The 17,774-nt window shown below is 47.8% G+C and overlaps 1 protein-coding gene across 1 annotated transcript in view; it reads left to right on the top strand.

Moving 5' to 3' along the window:
• Nucleotides 1–7,075: 7,075 nt before the first annotated feature.
• ACTN3 (actinin alpha 3) overlaps nucleotides 7,076–17,774 on the top strand; it is a 41,581-nt gene continuing 30,882 nt past the window's right edge. The window contains exon 1 of the mRNA XM_079956575.1: nucleotides 7,076–7,406. Within this exon, the coding sequence (XP_079812701.1) occupies nucleotides 7,272–7,406 (135 nt within the window). The 5' untranslated portion in view covers nucleotides 7,076–7,271. The remainder of the gene's footprint in view (nucleotides 7,407–17,774) is intronic.

The following is a 17,774-nucleotide window of genomic DNA, read 5'->3' as shown; positions in this document are numbered from 1 at the left end:
CCTCGCAGGGTTGTTGTGGTGGATTAAATGAGGAAGGGGAGAGCCATGTACAGTGGAACCTTGGGTTACATATGCTTCAGGTTACATACGCTTCAGGTTACAGACTCCGCTAACCCAGAAATAGTACCTCGGGTTAAGAACTTTGCTTCAGGATGAGAACAGAAATTGTGCTCCGGCGGCAGCAGGAGGCCCCATTAGCTAAAGTGGTGCTTCAGGTTAAGAACAGTTTCAGGTTAAGAGCAGACCTCCGGAACGAATTAAGTACTTAACCCGAGGTACCACTGTATTCCACTTTGGGCTCCTTGGAGAAAAAGGTGGGATATAAATACAATCTATAAAATTGGCCAGCTGGATGAGGCTAATGGCCTATCTAGTCCAGCATCCTGTGGGAAGCCCGCAAACAGGGCCTGAGTTTTCCTGCAATTTCCAGCAACTGGTATTCAGAAACATTACTGCCTCCAACCGTGGAGGTAAAAGTTAGACTTTGTGGTTAACCCGTGACACACGGTACGGTGCTATTTGGAGGTGCATGCAACCCCAGCCTTAACCCTAAACCCCAAATCAACAATGGCACGGTCACCACCCACAACACCAATATTAATGTTAACCCTAACGCGAACCTGAACCCAAACCCCATAAGATCTTACGGCGGTTCACAAGATGCAAGCACAAGATAAAAGTGCAAATAAATAGTTAAAACACAAAACAATAATCACCCCTGCTCCCTCACAGAAGCAGATTTAAAAGGCTATATAATATTAATCAGGTTGAAGAGGAACGATTTTGCCTGATGCCTAAAGTTATATCATGAAAGCACCAGGCGAGCCTCTCTGGGGAGAGCATTCCACAAATAGGGAGCCACCACAGAGAAGGGCCGTTCTCGAGTTGCCACCCTCTGGACCTCACATGGAAGAGGCACATGAATGCAGAGTCTGGGTGGGTTTATATGGGGAGAGGCGGTCCTTGAGCTATTGCGGTCCTGAGCTGTTTTAACACTAATCCCCAACCTAAGCTGAACCCTAACCCCAAACCTACTGATGTCAGCTGATGGACAGGAGAACAGGGAGGGCAACCAAAATGGTCAAAGGCCTGGAAACGATGCCTTATGAGGAATGGCTAAGGGAGCTGGGCATGTTTAGCCTGGAGAAGAGGAGGTTAAGGGTGATATGATAGCCATGTTCAAATATATAAAAGGATGTCACATAGAGGAGGGAGAAAGGTTGTTTTCTGCTGCTCCAGAGAAGCGGACACGGAGCAATGGTTCCAAACTACAAGAAAGAAGATTCCACTTAAACATTAGGAAGAACTTCCTGACAGTAAGAGCTGTTCGACAGTGGAATTTGCTGCCAGGGAGTGTGGTGGAGTCTCCTTCTTTGGAGGTCTTTAAGCAGAGGCTTGACAACCATATGTCAGGAGTGCTCTGATGGTGTTTCCTGCTTGGCAGGGGGTTGGACTCCATGGCCCTTGTGGTCTCTTCCAACTCTATGATTCTATGATTCTAATCCTGCATGGTTTGTGCAGCCCCCTAGTCTCAGCAGAGAAGCAGAGATTAAAGTGGGAGAGATCCTTCCAAAGGCTGGCAAAAGCGTTGGCGAGTGTCCCTGAGCTAGGAGAGAGATCAGGTGCAAAAGGCTCAGGATTGCAATACCTCAAGGACTGCCTCTTTCCATATGAACCCTAAGATCGTCTTCTGAGGCCCTCCTTCGTGTGCCACCTCCTCGAGATGTCCAGAGGGTGGCAACACGAGAACGGGGCCTTCCTTGCAGTGGCTCCATGTCTGTGGAATGCTCTCCCCAGGGAAGTTCACCTGGTGCATTCATTATACACCTTTAGGCATCAGGCAAAAACGTTCCTTTTTAACCAGGCCTTTGGTTGACTTGATTGACATCCTATACCCTTTTAAAATAAAGCTTTTTGGGGGAGGGGTGTTATTGGGTTATTGTTATTGTTTGGATTTTATATATTGTGATATTTTTGGTGAACCGCCCTGAGACCTCCGGGTATAGGGCAATATATAAATTCAATTAGTAAAATAAAAATAAGAATAAACCTCAGGGCTGTGATGTCAAAGGCTGTTCACTGTAGCAACACATTCTGGCTTCCTTCCTTCACTGCCTGGGGTGGGGGGAGAACAAAGTGAAGGAGAGAAAGGAGCTTTATTCCACCCCACCGCAAGAGCCCCCTGCTGTCCAAAGAGCCGTAAAGAAGCTCTTTCTGGTGCAGCTTCAGCAGGAATGCTGCAAAGGATATTGGCATCAGATGCCACAATGACCTCAAGCCGCAGACTGCCCAACTCTCAAATCTGGCCCAGGAGGCTGATCCCTATGATCCCTGACCGAAAAACAGATGTGATGGAGTCAACCTAGGAAGGGAAACTGAGGCCAGGGTCAGCCAACAGTTCCTGCAATTGGGGCTGCCTTCTGGAGGTGGCTGGGGGGGACAAGAGCAGCGAGTGACCCCCATTGCAAGGCCAGACTAGCAACAGAAAGGCTTTCTAACATAGGGATGCAGCCCGGTGTGATGCTCAGCTTCTGGTCTTCAAAAAAGCTTGTCTGGACTGCTGCTAGATATTTTCACTTCTTTTTTCCTAACCAGAAGTAAAAGATTACCAATCAAACATTCCAACCTGCCCCAGCCCTGCCCCGCTTTTCCCAACCCAAAGGCATCGTTCAAATGTAAACTATAATAGTAAAGTTCCTGCGAACGCAGAACTGGAGGGAGATGGAAAGTTGCTGCTATCAATATGAAGGAAAATGTATTCTGGAATGCAGAAGGTAAAATTAGTCTTTGTTCATGTGCTGACCACTACTCTGCCATTAAGGTCTCTTAGTTTTTTGTACTCTCGAATGGGTTTTCCCCAGTACAGTACTTTTGTTATTTCTATAAAAAAAATCTCATCCCAGAACTGGGTGGATATTTCCGGTTCTGATATTATTTTCTTCCTTCCCTGCTCCCCCTTTCCTTCCTATTCCTCTTGTTCTCCCCCACTTCTTATTCTTCTTTCTTTCGTATTTCTTCTTCTCTGGCTGCTCTCAAAAGGGTAGACTAGAAGCAATCCACTCAATTCCTTCCCTCCCCACTTAAAAACCACACAAGCCGTCATGGCTGCTCTTTGCCACAAGAGGGTTCTCTGGTCTCCTCCCTGATTAGCTTAGAAGCACTCTAAATGCGCTATAAACTCATTTGGCCCCTAAGGAAAATGCCTGAGTGCATTCTGAACAGCTGAGAGCCAAGTGCATGCTGGGAAATGTAGTTCCAAGGGAGAGAAATGCACCTGCCAGTCCAACTTCCCAGGAACCAGAAGTAAGTAACATGTTTAAAACCTCTACCGTATTTACTCAAGTCTAATGTGCACCTTTTTTTGCCAAATTATGTTGCAAAAATTAGCATGCATATTAGAATTGATGGTGCATTAGACTCGAGTAAATACGGTAATTCTCATCAAGAGCCTTCTGGGCACCATGAGAGTTCCATGTGAGCATTCCTGCGCCCACAGGCACCACGTTGGAAACCCCAGGGTTAGAGTCTTGTTACATGAGGATGAGGTTGAAATCTTACCATAGCCAGCCACTCTGTCTCAGCCCAACTACTTTGCAGGGTTGTTTTAGAGCAGGGTTTCACAAACGTGGGTCTCCAGCTGTTTTTGGACTACAACTCCCACCATCCCTAGCTAGCAAAGCCAGAGGTCTGGGATGATGGGAGTTGTAGTCCAAAAACTGCTGGAAACCCACCTTTGGAAAACCCTGTTTTAGAGGATATAGGTAAAGGGACCCCTGACCATTAGGTCCAGTCGTGACCGACTCTGGGGTTGCAGCGCTCATCTCGCTTTATTGGCCGAGGGAGCCGGTGGACAGCTTCCGGGTCATGTGGCCAGCATGACTAAGCCGCTTCTGGCGAACCAGAGCAGCGCACGGAAACGCCGTTTACCTTCCTTAAGGAGCGGTACCTATTTATCTACTTGCACTTTGACGAGCTTTCAAACTGCTGGGTAGGCAGGAGCTGGGACCGAGCAACGGGAGCTCACCCCGTCGCAGGGATTCCAACCACCGACCTTCTGATCAGCAAGTCCTAGGCTCAGTGGTTTAACCCACAGCGCCACCCACGTCCCTTTTAGAGGATATAATACAGCTCAAATCCCCACTTAGTCCTGTAGCTCAGTTAGTTGAGTGACAGCTGTCATGAAGACTAAATGTTGGGCCAGTCACTCTCCCTCAGCCTAACCTACCTTGCAGGGTCGTTGTGAGGATAACATGGGAGTTGGAGCATTCTGTATGGCACTCTGATGAGCGCCTTGGAAGGAAAGGTGGTAAAGTAATGAAATTTCCTGGGACAGGATATGGGTTTTCAAGGCACAGGTCAAAGTCACTTTGCTTTCAGGCACCCAAACCTGAGATGTTCTCTGGGCCTCTTGTCCTTCTCTCAAGCACTTTCCCACTGCTCCTAAGAATAGCGGCAGTGTAACAGGAGGAGCAAGCCCCCTGCTGAAGCACAGAGGCTTCACCAGGTTATGCAAATGCTAGCAGAGTATAAAGAGGTTAAACCTCTTTGGAATCTGTCCCAAATGTGGGTTCATCGCCTATCCCAGACAGGAGAGGACGAATGAGACTTTTGCAGGACCGTTTTCCTGCCCCCTAGAAATGTCACCCAGGCTGGTTCTCCCATTGCCCTGTGCTATTAGGGCTGGTGAGAGACACAGAATCATTTCGTCCACGCTAATGCGCTTGGAGCTTATTGCTTGCAGATGAACGTGGAGAGGTGACGCTTTTACATTTTGAGGGAGGGAGGGGCTTATTCGTTCTGGTTTCAGCACGGTGGAAAGGATTATCGCCCTTCTGTCAGAAGGAGATTGCTTATACGCTACTGGAGGTGTCAACATTAACTTGCAAGGCCCTAAATGATGTAGGACCCAAATACTGGAAGAAGGATCTACTTATCCCAGCTTGTTGAGCTTGGCAGAGGAGGAGCTTGTTGGGTGAAGGCTGCTAGAGCCTTCTCTGTGGTGGCACCTTGCCTATGAAACTCCCTTTCCTTGGTAGTACAACTGGCTTCTTCATTATGCTATGAGTTTGGGGGAAGAGGAAGTAGGCTGTATGCAAGACCTTTCTACCCCTGGACCCAGCAAGGGTTGAAATATAAACCAGGTTAGCTTCCTGTGTTGAGGTGATAGCCTGGGAGATGGGCCATTAAGGGAAACAAAGGAAAAGGTGAGACTAGCTTGTAGTTGGTCAGAAGACAAAGCCAGAGTTTGGAGCACTGGTGAATTAAAGCAGCAAGCTGGAGAGAGTGTCAGGGTAAAGTTTGAGAGCAATGTTAAAATTTTCTGTTTGAATCCAAGGCTGCAGCTATGGGAGAAATAAGATGCTTTTGTGGTGTTAATGCCGTGAACCCCTCCATCAGGTTGCATATATGTGTGTAAATAAATCATGTATCATAAAGATGCCACAGCCTCTGTTGTGTCTCATTCCAAAAGGAAACATGAAATTTGGGTAAGCACCTGGAGCCCCGGGGATCTTGCACCACTCAGAGATTGGGCTGGCACACAACAATTGTTTGGTCGCTGCACTTTTTTAAAACCAGGCTTTTGGAGGGAATTTGTTTTATTTATCTATTGAGAGATTTCTAGACCACAAAATAAGGTAAAATAAATACATGGAATTGTAGAGCTGGAAGGGACCTCGAGGGTCATCTAGTCCAACCCCTTGCAAAGCAGGAATCTTTTTGCCCATTGTGGGTCTCGAACCCACAACCCTGAGATTAAGAGTCTCATGCTCTTACTGACTGAGCTACATTAACGTCACAAGGTTTATTAATGTAGTGAAAACCAAACGTGAAATAATGCCCACGACTGTGTTGTTAATTTTGCTTGTATTTTAATATGTTTTAAATTGTTAAGAATTGCTATTACTGGAATGATATTGCTTTAATGTATTGATTTCGGAGCATAAGCTGCACTGGGATTGCAACTGATGAAGGGTGGTTTAGAAACTGAACCAATTAATGAATAGTTACATAAATAAGAAGGGTGATACAATGGCCTTTCAGGACCACTTTTTATATCCCAAACGTTCAGCAAAGCTTCTTTTCAATACCAGGACTCCGGTCCCAGAACATGCAAAGCAGCAGTGAAAAGGATATTGCATCTGGACATTTCTGCCTGGATAGCACTGTTGGTTACAGCATAGCGCTGATAGCGCCAAGGTTGCAGGTTCGATCCTCATATGGGACAGTTGCATATTCCCGCATTGCAGGGGAGTTGGACTTGATACTCAGGGTCCCTTCCAACTCTACAGTTCTATTATTCTATGCACAGAGTGCCTTTCTTCCACTACTGAAAAACTCAAAGGCTCCAGCCTTGAGCCCATTGCTTTTTCTTCTGGAAAACGACTTTACTGTGCAGTTTTCATTGTGTGCTCGGGAAACCAAGGAACAACCCAAGGTCACAGGAGTCCATCTAGGAACATTTTGCTCATTTTTCTTTTACACCAGTAACAACTCTGTGAAGCAGCCTAGGCAGAGAGAGAGAGAGAGAGAGAGAGAGAGAGAGACCCAAGGTCACCCAGGAAGCTTCACGGCTTAGTGGGGATTTGAACCCTGGTCCCCCAGGTCCTAGTCCAAACATGACCCCAAGCGTTTTGACCTTGCTTCCTTCCCAAAACGGAGTCTCACAAAACCTTTTCTTCATAGGCCATATACTTATTCTTGAAGCAGATGGCATCCAAGGAATCTTTCCTGGTATCTCAGTAGGAACCGATCGAAATAACCCCACCCCACCCCCATGAACCTCGGACACATTTGGCCCAAATAGGAACCGTTTCCCCCTTTCCCTCAATCCTTCCTCTGCGTCCAGCGAGGCTGGTGTCGGACGTGGGGTCCCCCACAAATCGATGGGGCGATTTCTCCTTTAAGAGCCCACCGGCTGTGCTTTAAAGGGGGGTCCTTGGCTTGCCAGCAGCTGTCTTCACCCCCATCTGGTTGGTAGGGACATGTGTGCTGTCCCCTCCCCTTGGCCTTTTTAAGATGGAACCTGATCCCCCTTCCCAGGGCTGATAATACTTATTGAGGACTGGTCACGTGGGCTGGTTTTGACAGGTGCAGCTGCAAAGCAGGCAGACAACCACCGCACAGCCTGAACAGTCTTGGGGGGAACCTTGTCCTCCGACAGGAGCTGAGGGGAGCAAAAGGGAAGGAAGGGGGCTGCTGCAGAGCGTGAGGGAGAGCAAGGGAGGAGAGAGAAAAGGGGGGAAAGGGGGCGCAAGAAGGAAGAAGACAACATGTCAACCACACACATAGAGACCCACGTCCAGTACAACCACTCGTACATGATGACGGAGGACTACATGGCACAGGAAGAAGACTGGGACCGCGACCTGCTGCTCGACCCAGCCTGGGAGAAGCAACAGCGAAAGGTAGGGGGACAAGGGACAAGAGACGGGGTGGGCAGGCTTGGACCAAGGACCAGGCCGTAGCGGACTTTCTGTCACCGGGAGAGGTGTCAAGGATGGTCACGCGAGCAACTTTTTTTGCTTTGCTGGTTCTTCATTTCTGTTTGGTTCCTGTGCTTTTTGTTTTTTAAAAAAGGTGGCAATGTTGCATTCACATATATTTAAATAAGTTATTGTGTGGCTAGAGAGTGTGGTTTTTTAAAAAAAAAAAAATCCCATAAAGCTGCTAAAAATGCAGAGGGCAGCTCTCCACAGATGTCATTCTGAATAGGATAACCCTGCACAGTTGTTTTATTTCCGGAGACACCAGTAAAAGATTGCAAGATGTTCCGGGGTGCCCCTTTCCCTTGTGGGGCGGCGAAAGGCCTTGGATGGGCCTCAATGGAAATGATGGAAGATGGGCAGCAATGCTTCCCAAATTTAAGAGGTTTCTATGATGATGGAAGCACTATGACCCCCTCGAGCAGGCTGGAGCTGATGGAAGTGGTAGCCCAAAACAGCTGGAAGGCTGCAGTGGAGAAATTTACTCCAAGTGTCTGAGGAGGTCTTTGCTTCTCCGGAATGAATCGTTGCCCCCAAATACTGTGTTTTCTTTCATGTTCGCTGCCCGATTCTGCGCCATGTTGAGGTTCTCGAGAACCCTGCGGGCCTTTAAACTTACAAGCAGGCATTGCATTGCAGGCAGGGGAGGGGGCAGCCCCTTGGAGCCAGCTGCCACCCCTGAGCATCAGATGCTGTTGGCTGCAGCTGTCCCTTGCCATCACCCAGATCCTTATCCTATATGGAACCACAAGTGACATTTTGGGCAGAGTACGTCAGAAGAGACTCGCACCAGGGCCCGGGGTGGGTCCAGAAAGAAAGGGGGAAGGAGAGCATATGTCAGTGCAGTGGCATCTATCGAGGGCCCGGGCTGCGTCTGAGCTATGCCTGGAATGATGGAGACCCAAGGGAGAGGGGAAGGAATCAGCTAAATATATCTGTGCGTGGCAGTGGGGAACATGTCCTAAGCTAAGCTTTGAAATAATACCACAGATGGGGGATGTCCTAATCGCAAATGTTCAGAGGAAGAACAGTCCCAGGCCCTTTCTCCACCTTGGCAACATAACTCAGGGCTGCATTCTGCTGCCGCACCTCTTGGCGCCTTGAATTTGGTGTGTGGAAAAAGCGCCGGGTCTACAGGTGCAAAGAGAGATCAGACTCGTTCACCACATTGTAAAAGAAAAGCATCTGCGTAAGTCTTTCAGGGCCCCACCCAGGGCTCTAAGACTTGCATCAAAGGCCGACGTTTCGCTGGGACTTATCGCTTCCCATACCGACGCTACCACAACTGAAAAATCCACATGTGACAATGCTGCTCAGGGCTGGGAAGATGGAAATTTACAAGCCCCATCTTCTAATAACAGTAGCTAAAGGGCCAGACCTCCACCCTTTGGTTCTGCCTTCTCTGCAACTCTTAAACGTACGAGAACCACTCTGCAAGTCCATGTGAGCTACCAGGGAAGCCATCATCTGCCCAGGTCCTGTGACCACCATGCTCAAAGCAGTTGCAATTTTGCGGGAGGGATTCAAGCGCGTTCTGCAATTAAAACACCACGGGTCAACAAATCCATGTTTCTAAAATCAAGCTGAACTGCTTGCAGTTAGGAAAGTGACAGGGAAATCATAGATTGTAGAATTGTAGAGTTGGAAGGGACCCTCAGGGCCATCTGGCCCAATCCCCTGCGATGCAGGAATCCTGCCTACAGTTATCCCTGAACGGGCTGAAAGCACCAACCTTCTGGTTGACAGCCAGACGCACTGACCCATTGCACCACTGGTCCACTTTAAAATAGTGCGATAATGATCGACGATCAGGAAGAAGTATAATCGTAAGGCTAACAATTCAGAACAAATGCTCAATAAAAAGCAGGCATTGCATAACCTCCATGTAAGCATGCGGCAAGGAAATGAGGACGACTGTTCAATAAGTGGGTCATCTGGAAGTGCCCATAGATTTTCCCCTTAACCTCCTCCCCCTTGACACAGAGAAAGGCTAATCACAAGTATCAATCCACTGCTTTAGTCATGTGCCAAGTGACTGCCCCCCCCAAGTCTGTCTCATCCAGAAAAAACATTAACACCAATCTCTTCACAGACTCCCTCACTGTCCTCCAGGTGTGCTCACTTAAATTCTCACAGGTTTCCACATAACATATTCTTACTGTGTTCTGCACCCTAAACAGACACAAAGAAGGCACTCACTGTCATTGATTGGTAGGCCTAAAGCACGCGAGTCTAATCTAGAGAATAAAGTGCTAGATTTGAGCTCTGGGTTAAATTCTTGCTTTGTTTCCTCATGGACTGAGGTGGCAGCAGCCATCAGACATCTCGTTCTGGCTCTCAGCCTCAGTTCCCCAATTGTTAAAATAAAGGAAAAAAGCCTCATAGAACTGTTGTTGTGCAAGTGAACCAAGCCTTAGCTGCATGTTAAATGCATAATGCAGAAATGGCTATGTGGAGAGAAAAATGGCAAGCAATTGTCCAAGATTATAACATTTTCCCCTATCATCTATCTATCTATCTATCTATCTATCTATCTATCTACTTTGAAGGAAACCCTTGGTGGGGGAATATTGCATTGTGATTTCTGTACCTAGGTAGGATTCAGAGAGTGAACAATGCTTATCTATGCACAAGTCATTTCAGATTCTGGACTTAATTGTTTTATGAGAGGGGGGTTGTCCCTGTCTTAATAAAGTAGTAACTTACTTCAATATGCAATAATCCAGCTCTGCTGTGTTAATCCTGTACATTTTTCTGGACCAGCAGTGGGTGGGTGCTCCAAAGTCTTTCCGTCATTGGCACCACTGCCTGAGCACTTAGCAAATAAATTAGGGCTGTGGTACCCCAAGGATATCCCTGCCCCTCAGGTCACGTTCTGTGCCAAATAACTTTTGAAACATCAACAAGCGAAAGGGTAATGGTCTAGTTTGGTTCAAATTTATGGGGAAGGCTGTAGTTCAGGAGTCAGCAAACCTTTTCAGCAGGGGGCCGGTCCACTGTCCCTCAGACCTTGTGGGGGGCTGGACTATATATTTGGGGAGGGGGATGAACGAATTCCTATGCCCTACAAATAACCCAGATACATTTTAAATAAAAGGACACATTCTACTCATGTAAAAACACATTGATTCCTGGACTGACTGTGGGCTGGATTTAGAAGGCTATTGGGCCGGATTCGGCCCCTGGACCATAGTTTGCCTACCTGTGCTGTAGTAGTTCATTGGTAGAGCATCTGCTGTGGATGCAAACAGCCCCTGGTTTCATCCTTGGTGTGTCCAGCTTAAAACTCTTGTTAATACTGAGCAAGATGGACCAAAGATCTGATTTTCTATATCCCTGTAATGACAGAGACAGTGAGGATTTTTTACACAGTATTTGATTGGCATTTTCATGTTAAGAGTTAAGGACAGAGCCTCTCCCGCTATGTTGGGGGACTTAAACCTAAGTGGCTTGAGATCTCCTGATCACACTAGATTTATGACCATGTTGCTCATTGCTAAGGCTGAATTAGCCTTAGGAACGAGTCAAGTTTCACATTACGGTTCCTCCAGGCTGAGAGGTCCTTTTCCATTGCTTCTGGCTTTGAGGGGGGAACTATCAGATCCAATTCATCCCCAAGGCCACGTTAAGTCTGCGAGGGTCTGTTTAATCTACCAGTAGGCAAATGCCAACTGAACATCTCCCTTGCTTAAAACGTGAGCTATGGCCTCCCTAAATGACTCAGACTGGCCTTTCCCAGGGGTTTCTGCTGGGCTGCCTAACCCTGCACTTTTGAGGCCTGGGCACCGTTCCGACTTATCTCATTGCTGACAGTATTTCCACACCTGTTCCTTTGGGCCTGCGACATGGCTGATCCTGCAGCCACTGCAGTGTCGGAGAGAGACAGAAGAGAGAGGAAGACCTCATGGCAAAGTTGCACACCATCCTTGGACACCAGCCGCCACTTAGAGCGGAACAGGATCCCCAATGGGTTTCGAGCATCGCATGAGATAAGAGGGACCACACATTTCTGGGGATGGGCTGCTTGGTCCTATGTCCATCTCCACCATTGGAGGCAGCCTGCCTCTGAATACCATTCACTGGGAATCACAAGTGGGAAGATTAGCTGCTGCACTCAGATCCTCGCATTGGCATCTGGTTGGTCAGTGTGAGCATTGGGCATTGAGGCTGATCCAGCAGCCAGACTCTTCTGGTGTTCTCACTCGTTTCAGCAGGTTCATGTGAAGTTCCTACAGGCTGGTCTCCTTCCCCAAACTGGAAAATTTTGCATCTTCAGCTTTGCCCCTCTTTCACAAAGCCATGTGTATGCTAGGTAAACACATGCAGTTAATGAGATTGTGGCAAACTTTGCAACGGGGGGTGGGGAGTCACTGAGGTTTCCAGATAAATCTCAAGGTTTTGGGCCAAGACTAAGCTGCTGTCCTATTCTTGGGTGGGTGAGAACCCTGTTCTATTTTTTGCAGCATTTCCTGCAGCGCTTGTTCCCAATGAATGGCTGATGCTTTGGGGAAAGAGCCCCTGCGCTGCATGCAGAAGGCCTCAGGTTAAATCCTTGGCATTTCCAGGTAGAGCTGGAAGAGCAGCCTGCCTGAAACCTTGGAGAGCTCCTGCCAGTCTCTGTGGACAATACTGAGATAATGGCAGCTTCCTGCGTTCCTGTGAACTAACCAACTTATCTCACATCATTAAATGCTCACACTCTCTTGCACACACTCCTGTTCCAAGCAGCTTCTCACTTCAGATCAGGATCTATTGGTAGATTTCCAAATCAATTGCAGTAGATTGGAAAACTCAGCGGTTTAACTCAGGGACAGGCAACATGGTGCCCCCCAGATTTCCCGGACAACAACTCCTATCATGCTGGTTGAGGGTGATGTTGTTGTCCACAACATGCGGTGGGCATCATGTTGGCTGCGCTTGCTTTAAGAGCAGCACCAGCAGAAAGCCTTTTCTTCACTCCTGTTGAAATCAAGAAAGCTTATGGAAAAACAGCTCCTAAAAGCAAATCCTTGCGCTGAGTGCATGCACTCGGAAGCACCTTCCTTCCGCCTTGCTGAGCCACAGAATCCTAGTGAAAAACAAAATAGACCCTGCCAGCCTATATTTTCCCCACCCCATGATGGGGTGTCATCCACTTTTATACCCCAGTTGCATGAACAACCGTCCAACAATGAGTCATAGTAAGGCAGAGAGAAAAGGACTGAATGCAGCTCCGTGTCCAAACAGGGATTTGGGGAATATGGATCTCCTGCAACAATGTCCGTCCCTGGCCATGCTGAATGTGCTTTAATACAGGCGAATGAGACATAGCTGCCGCCTGCCAATTAAGGAAGGCAGTAACTCCACACCTGTTGAGTTGTTCAGATTTGAAGTGGCAAGGAGGTCCTGGTGTGAACAAGAACACAGAGAGGCCATTTTCTCCCCCTCCAAACGATCACCCCTGAGAAAATCAACTTTCTCCTCCTCCTCCTCCTGTCCCTGGGAGCTTCTTCCTCTCTGTACAGCTTTACTGATATGGGATTGTTCCTCTGCTCCTGCAGGGAGCCAGGGACACCCTTTCCTGCTGATGCGAGAGATCTGTGGGGGTGGTTTCGCAGCAACGGGGTATCGGGTAGCTGCTGCTGTTCCAGATGCCTTGCCCTTATAAGGCTGTTTCTAAAAACTGCCCTGTGCCTGTGCTCCCTGCAAGGAGGCAAGGGGATGAGCTAATGGCAGTATTTTGGAAGAGGGCAGAACTTATTTAGGGTACGAGAAGGGTCTTCCTCTGCCCCCACCTTCCATGAGAGATGGATGGGCAGGCGGATGGCAAGGCCAGGCCTCCTCAAGAACAAAGTAGCTATTTAAAGAGGCTTCCGTGGCTTGGGGCTATGATTCATTGGCTGGATGGAGTGGTTCAATTTGTTGGGAGGTTGACTAGTCCCAGTGGCGTAGCGTGGCGTTGGGGGGCCGGGGCCCTGGGAGCAAATTTCTGAGAGGGCACAACCAGGTGTCCCATGACAGGCTCCCTCATGGAGGCTGGAGCTGCAGGGAGACAAGCTGTGTCTGGGGCGGGCCTTCGGGCTGGGGCGGCGATGGCAGGTGCCTCCTTTTCCTTGTGGCCTGCGGAAGAATGCACCCCACACCTGGGCTGGCCAAGAGAAAAAGAGGGGGAGGGCGGTGGAGGATCCCACTGAGGAGGTGGTGAGGAAGAGGAAGGTGGGAAAGCACTGTGAGGGCCTGCCCTCTCCCCCAGAATTACTTTGGATTCCTGCCATGACTTTTCAGCTCTTGTTTCAAAAAAGAAACAGGAAAACATGTGGGCTTCTTCTTCTGTGGAACATCTACTTACATGTGACATCCATTGGGATGCTTGAGGGATCCAATCTTTCCAAGTCCTGATGCAAACGGAACCTTCTGAATCAGTGTGCAGATCAGAACGTAACTGAATTTCAGCTCAGAAACATGCAAACATGCATTTTTAAATATATATTTTATTATAAAACACATCTGTAATTCTGCACAACAGCTTAGTATTGATCCACACATTAGTCCTGAGAGGTGTGGATGAGGAAACTTTGTATAGGAATCCTCAAGCATCTCTAAGTGGTGGTGCACTCGCAATGTACAAAACTGCCTAGTGAATCCGTTCCACACGGACACTTTTGAGCACTGAAGGGAAGCAGAGTCCGCCTCTGCCCCTCTCCTCAGGGCCCCGAACCCTCTGCTTTCAATTTCATCATCTCTTGGCTTCCGCAAGCAGTGAGCACTGAATGGGTTTGTCATGTGGGCTCCCGCCAGCACTGTTAATCCTAGTAAACAGGGGTGGTGAATCTGGCAGGGCCATTCTGGACCTATGTTGACAAAAGCACCTGTGAGGAGATGCCCTCTCATGAGGCTGCAAATAGTTTCCCATTGTGAGTGCCAGACACACATCATACTGGGTGGAGTACCATTTGGCAAACCTACAAGCTGGGCCAACGCCAGAACAATTGTCAGACAAAGGATGTGATAAACACTAAGCATCCCAACCACTTTACTGAACTTTTTGAGAGCAGAAAGACAAACCACATGGTGTCTTGCTGAGTAACAACAACAACAACAACAACAACAACAACAACACCACGCTTAATATGTGAACTCCCTAAGGGGTTTACATAAAACACAGTAAGATCATTTTTGAAAAATATCTCACTCTCTCTCTCTTTGTGTGTATGTGTGTGTGTGTGTATATATATATATATATATATATATATATATATATATATATATATATCTCCAAGAAAAAAGAGAACATCCCTCAGTGCCAGTTGCATACCCTCCAACATGCCTCTGTGGAAAACAGGGACGTCCCATTCAATTATCATTATCATTATCATTATTATTATTATTATTATTATTATATTTATACCCCACCCATCTGACTGTGTTGCCCCAGCAACTCTGGGCAGCTTCCAAACATAGATAAAAACACAATAAACATTAAACATCAAACATCAAACACCTTCCCTATACAGGGCTGCCTTTAGATGGCTCAGTATCACAAAACTCCAGAATTTCTCTGATGAAAATAGGGATGTCCTAAGGAAAAGGGGGACATTCCAGGATCAAATCAGAAACCGGGATGGCTACTATAAATCCAGAACTGTCCGTGGCAAATAGGGACACTTGCAGGGTCTGCAGTTGCTGGCAATCACTGTTGCACTCAGATCACGCCATATGTTTAAAGAACATGGCTTCCCCCAAAGAATCCTGGGACCTGAAGTTCACCCCTCACAGAGCAACCATCCCCCGTCCCCTTAACAAACTACAGTAGCCAGGCTTCTTTGGGGGAAGCCATGTGCTTTAAATGTATGTGACCTAAATCAGTTTTGTGACTGGCCTGAAGAAAGCGAATGAGCTTCAGAGCCAAGGGGGGATTTGAACCTGGGTTTTCTCAGATGTAGTCCAGAACTCTAACAAACCACACCGAACTAGCGTAGGAAACGAGAAAGCAGGTGCTCTTTGTGGTATCTCTGCATAGGCTTCCAGGAGGTGCCTGTCCCATGCGTTTCCATACTGTCTACATTTCTCGATATTTTTCTGCGTCAGGGGTGGGAAAGTTTTTTTTAGCTCAAGGGCCACATTTGCTTATAGGTAACGTTCTGGGGGCCACAGACCAACAGTGGGCAGGGCCAGAGACAAAAGCAACCAGAGCAATGAATGAGGATTTAAATTTTGCGCAGTAAGGGGCGTATCTACTATGAAACTTCAAGGCCCCTAATCCGTTAAGGGCCCCACAAGTGACTTTAGTTCGCATTGCTTTAAAAAAATCGGGTCTAGTATATATTTCCACAATCCCAAAGTTTGAGAGTCAGTACCACAGATGCTGTAAAGGTGACTTTGACATGAAAGGTAATCCAGGACAGCAATTTTAAGTAAAATCCGAGTTGTTGATATTATTATTATTATTATTTGATGTGGTGGTGTTTTGTGGAACAACCCCATTGAAGAAGATAACAGTGGTTCCCCAGACCTTGTTGCTGGTTGCGAAGGGGCACCCATAACATTTCAAGTTTAAGAGCCCTATAAATGTAGGCCCGCTGCTGAGGCTAGCTTCTACACATTCCCTATCCTCCATCCTGGCAACCATTGTTGGAGTTCAAGGATATCTTCCAGCCAGCAATTTCAAGGAGATTATAAAGCAGGGCCCAGAGCACCAGGTTGCCACCCAGATTGGGGGCACCTGGCATACAAGTGCGCATGTGTGACATCGTGCAAATGGTGAGCATGCACATCAACTGCAGAAGGCCGAGCGCTTTGGAGGAGCCGGACAGAGGTGTGACGTGTGATGCCATGATCTTGCACGTGCGCAACACACACCGGGGCCCCTCAACATTGAGGGGCCCCAGTCCCTTTCCAACAAAAATTGAGGGGGCCGGAGACACACCAGCCCCCTAGAGTTGGCACACCTGGCAGGGCCAGTGAATGGTATAGCCTGGGAAAGGCCAAAGGACCAGACAGAGAGGCCTAGTAGGCCGCATTTGGGCCTGGAATTCTGCACCACTGTTTCTGCTTGGGAAATGGGGACCGGCGGGATCCAGCAAGTGATAGCCTGCGGCCTGACACTGCGAGCCCAAGTCTCATTGAGGCAATCATTACCTGTTGTGCATGGCTGGGTCCGTATCCATTCCAGTTCAGAAATCCCTAAGTGTGAATGAAAACCTATTCTTGTCTTGTGGCACCGTCAGAAACATCTAATGCTTGTTTGCTCTGTGAAATATACTTGGAGTCCTGTAGTGATTTCATGCTCTTTATTGCTGCTTGCAAAACAGTGATTGAATTGCCCCCCAAACCTCAGGCTTTTATATGCATTATTTACACAATGAGTCCCGTCTGATTGGCTGATTCTGCTTCCCTCCTGGAGTCTGATTGGTCTTTTCCTGCAGGCCAATCAGTTGTTGCATTCTACAATCCTACCAGCCTTCTAGATGCGCCCTGGCATTTGAAACATCTTTCAAGCCCTATCTGCTGGAACCTTCACAAACACTGTCTTTGGCAGATTGCTCAGTCTCCTGTGTATGTACATGCACAGCCATTTTGGAGCAACAACTCCAAGTTGGGAGTGCTCAAGTCCTATGCACTCTTCCTCTCCCGGGTCGAGCTCTAAAACCCCACATTACTCTATGGGGTTGAACATAAGACTATAAGATGAGCCTGTTTGATCAGGGCAATCCAGCAGTATACCTGTCAACTGTCCCGGGGGGAAAAAACAGGACACCCCATGTTTTCATGCAAGATCCTGGCAGCCATTCAGGTGCCACATTCTTGCGTTGCAATCACCCCCCCAAAAAAAGCGCTTTTGGGGGGCAAGATCACTGTGTGGGTCACGTGATTTGCCCAGGAGTGCAGCCCTGGTGTTTGGTCTGAAAAGTTGGAGGGTATGCAGCTGTGTGTTCTCTCACAGTAGCCACCAGCCAACTAGATGCTGTGGGAAACTCACAAGTAGGACCTGAGCGCAGGAGCCCTCCCCTCTCCTGGCATTTCCAGCAACTGGTATTCAGAAGCATGGCTGCCTCTGAACATGGAGGTGGAGCATAGCCATTGTGGCTATTAATTTTAAAGCCATTCAAGTTGGTGGCCAGGAGTTCCATAGCTTAACTATGTGCTGTGTGAAGAAGGATTTTTATTTGTCCTGAATCTTCCAAATAACTGCAGCCAAATCAGACTGGGGACCCCCTCCAAACAAGTCTTTTATTGCAGGTTTATTCCGCAACATGTTATTGGCACAATAATTAGTGGTGGATTGAGTCTGCTTTAGTTTGTTCTGCAACG

Source organism: Podarcis cretensis (genome assembly GCF_951804945.1).
Source record: "Podarcis cretensis genome assembly, chromosome: 16".
In the NCBI taxonomy this organism is placed as follows: domain Eukaryota; kingdom Metazoa; phylum Chordata; class Lepidosauria; order Squamata; family Lacertidae; genus Podarcis; species Podarcis cretensis.
The sequence above is the reverse complement of the archived record's forward strand: the minus strand, read 5'-3'. Positions and strand labels throughout refer to the sequence as shown.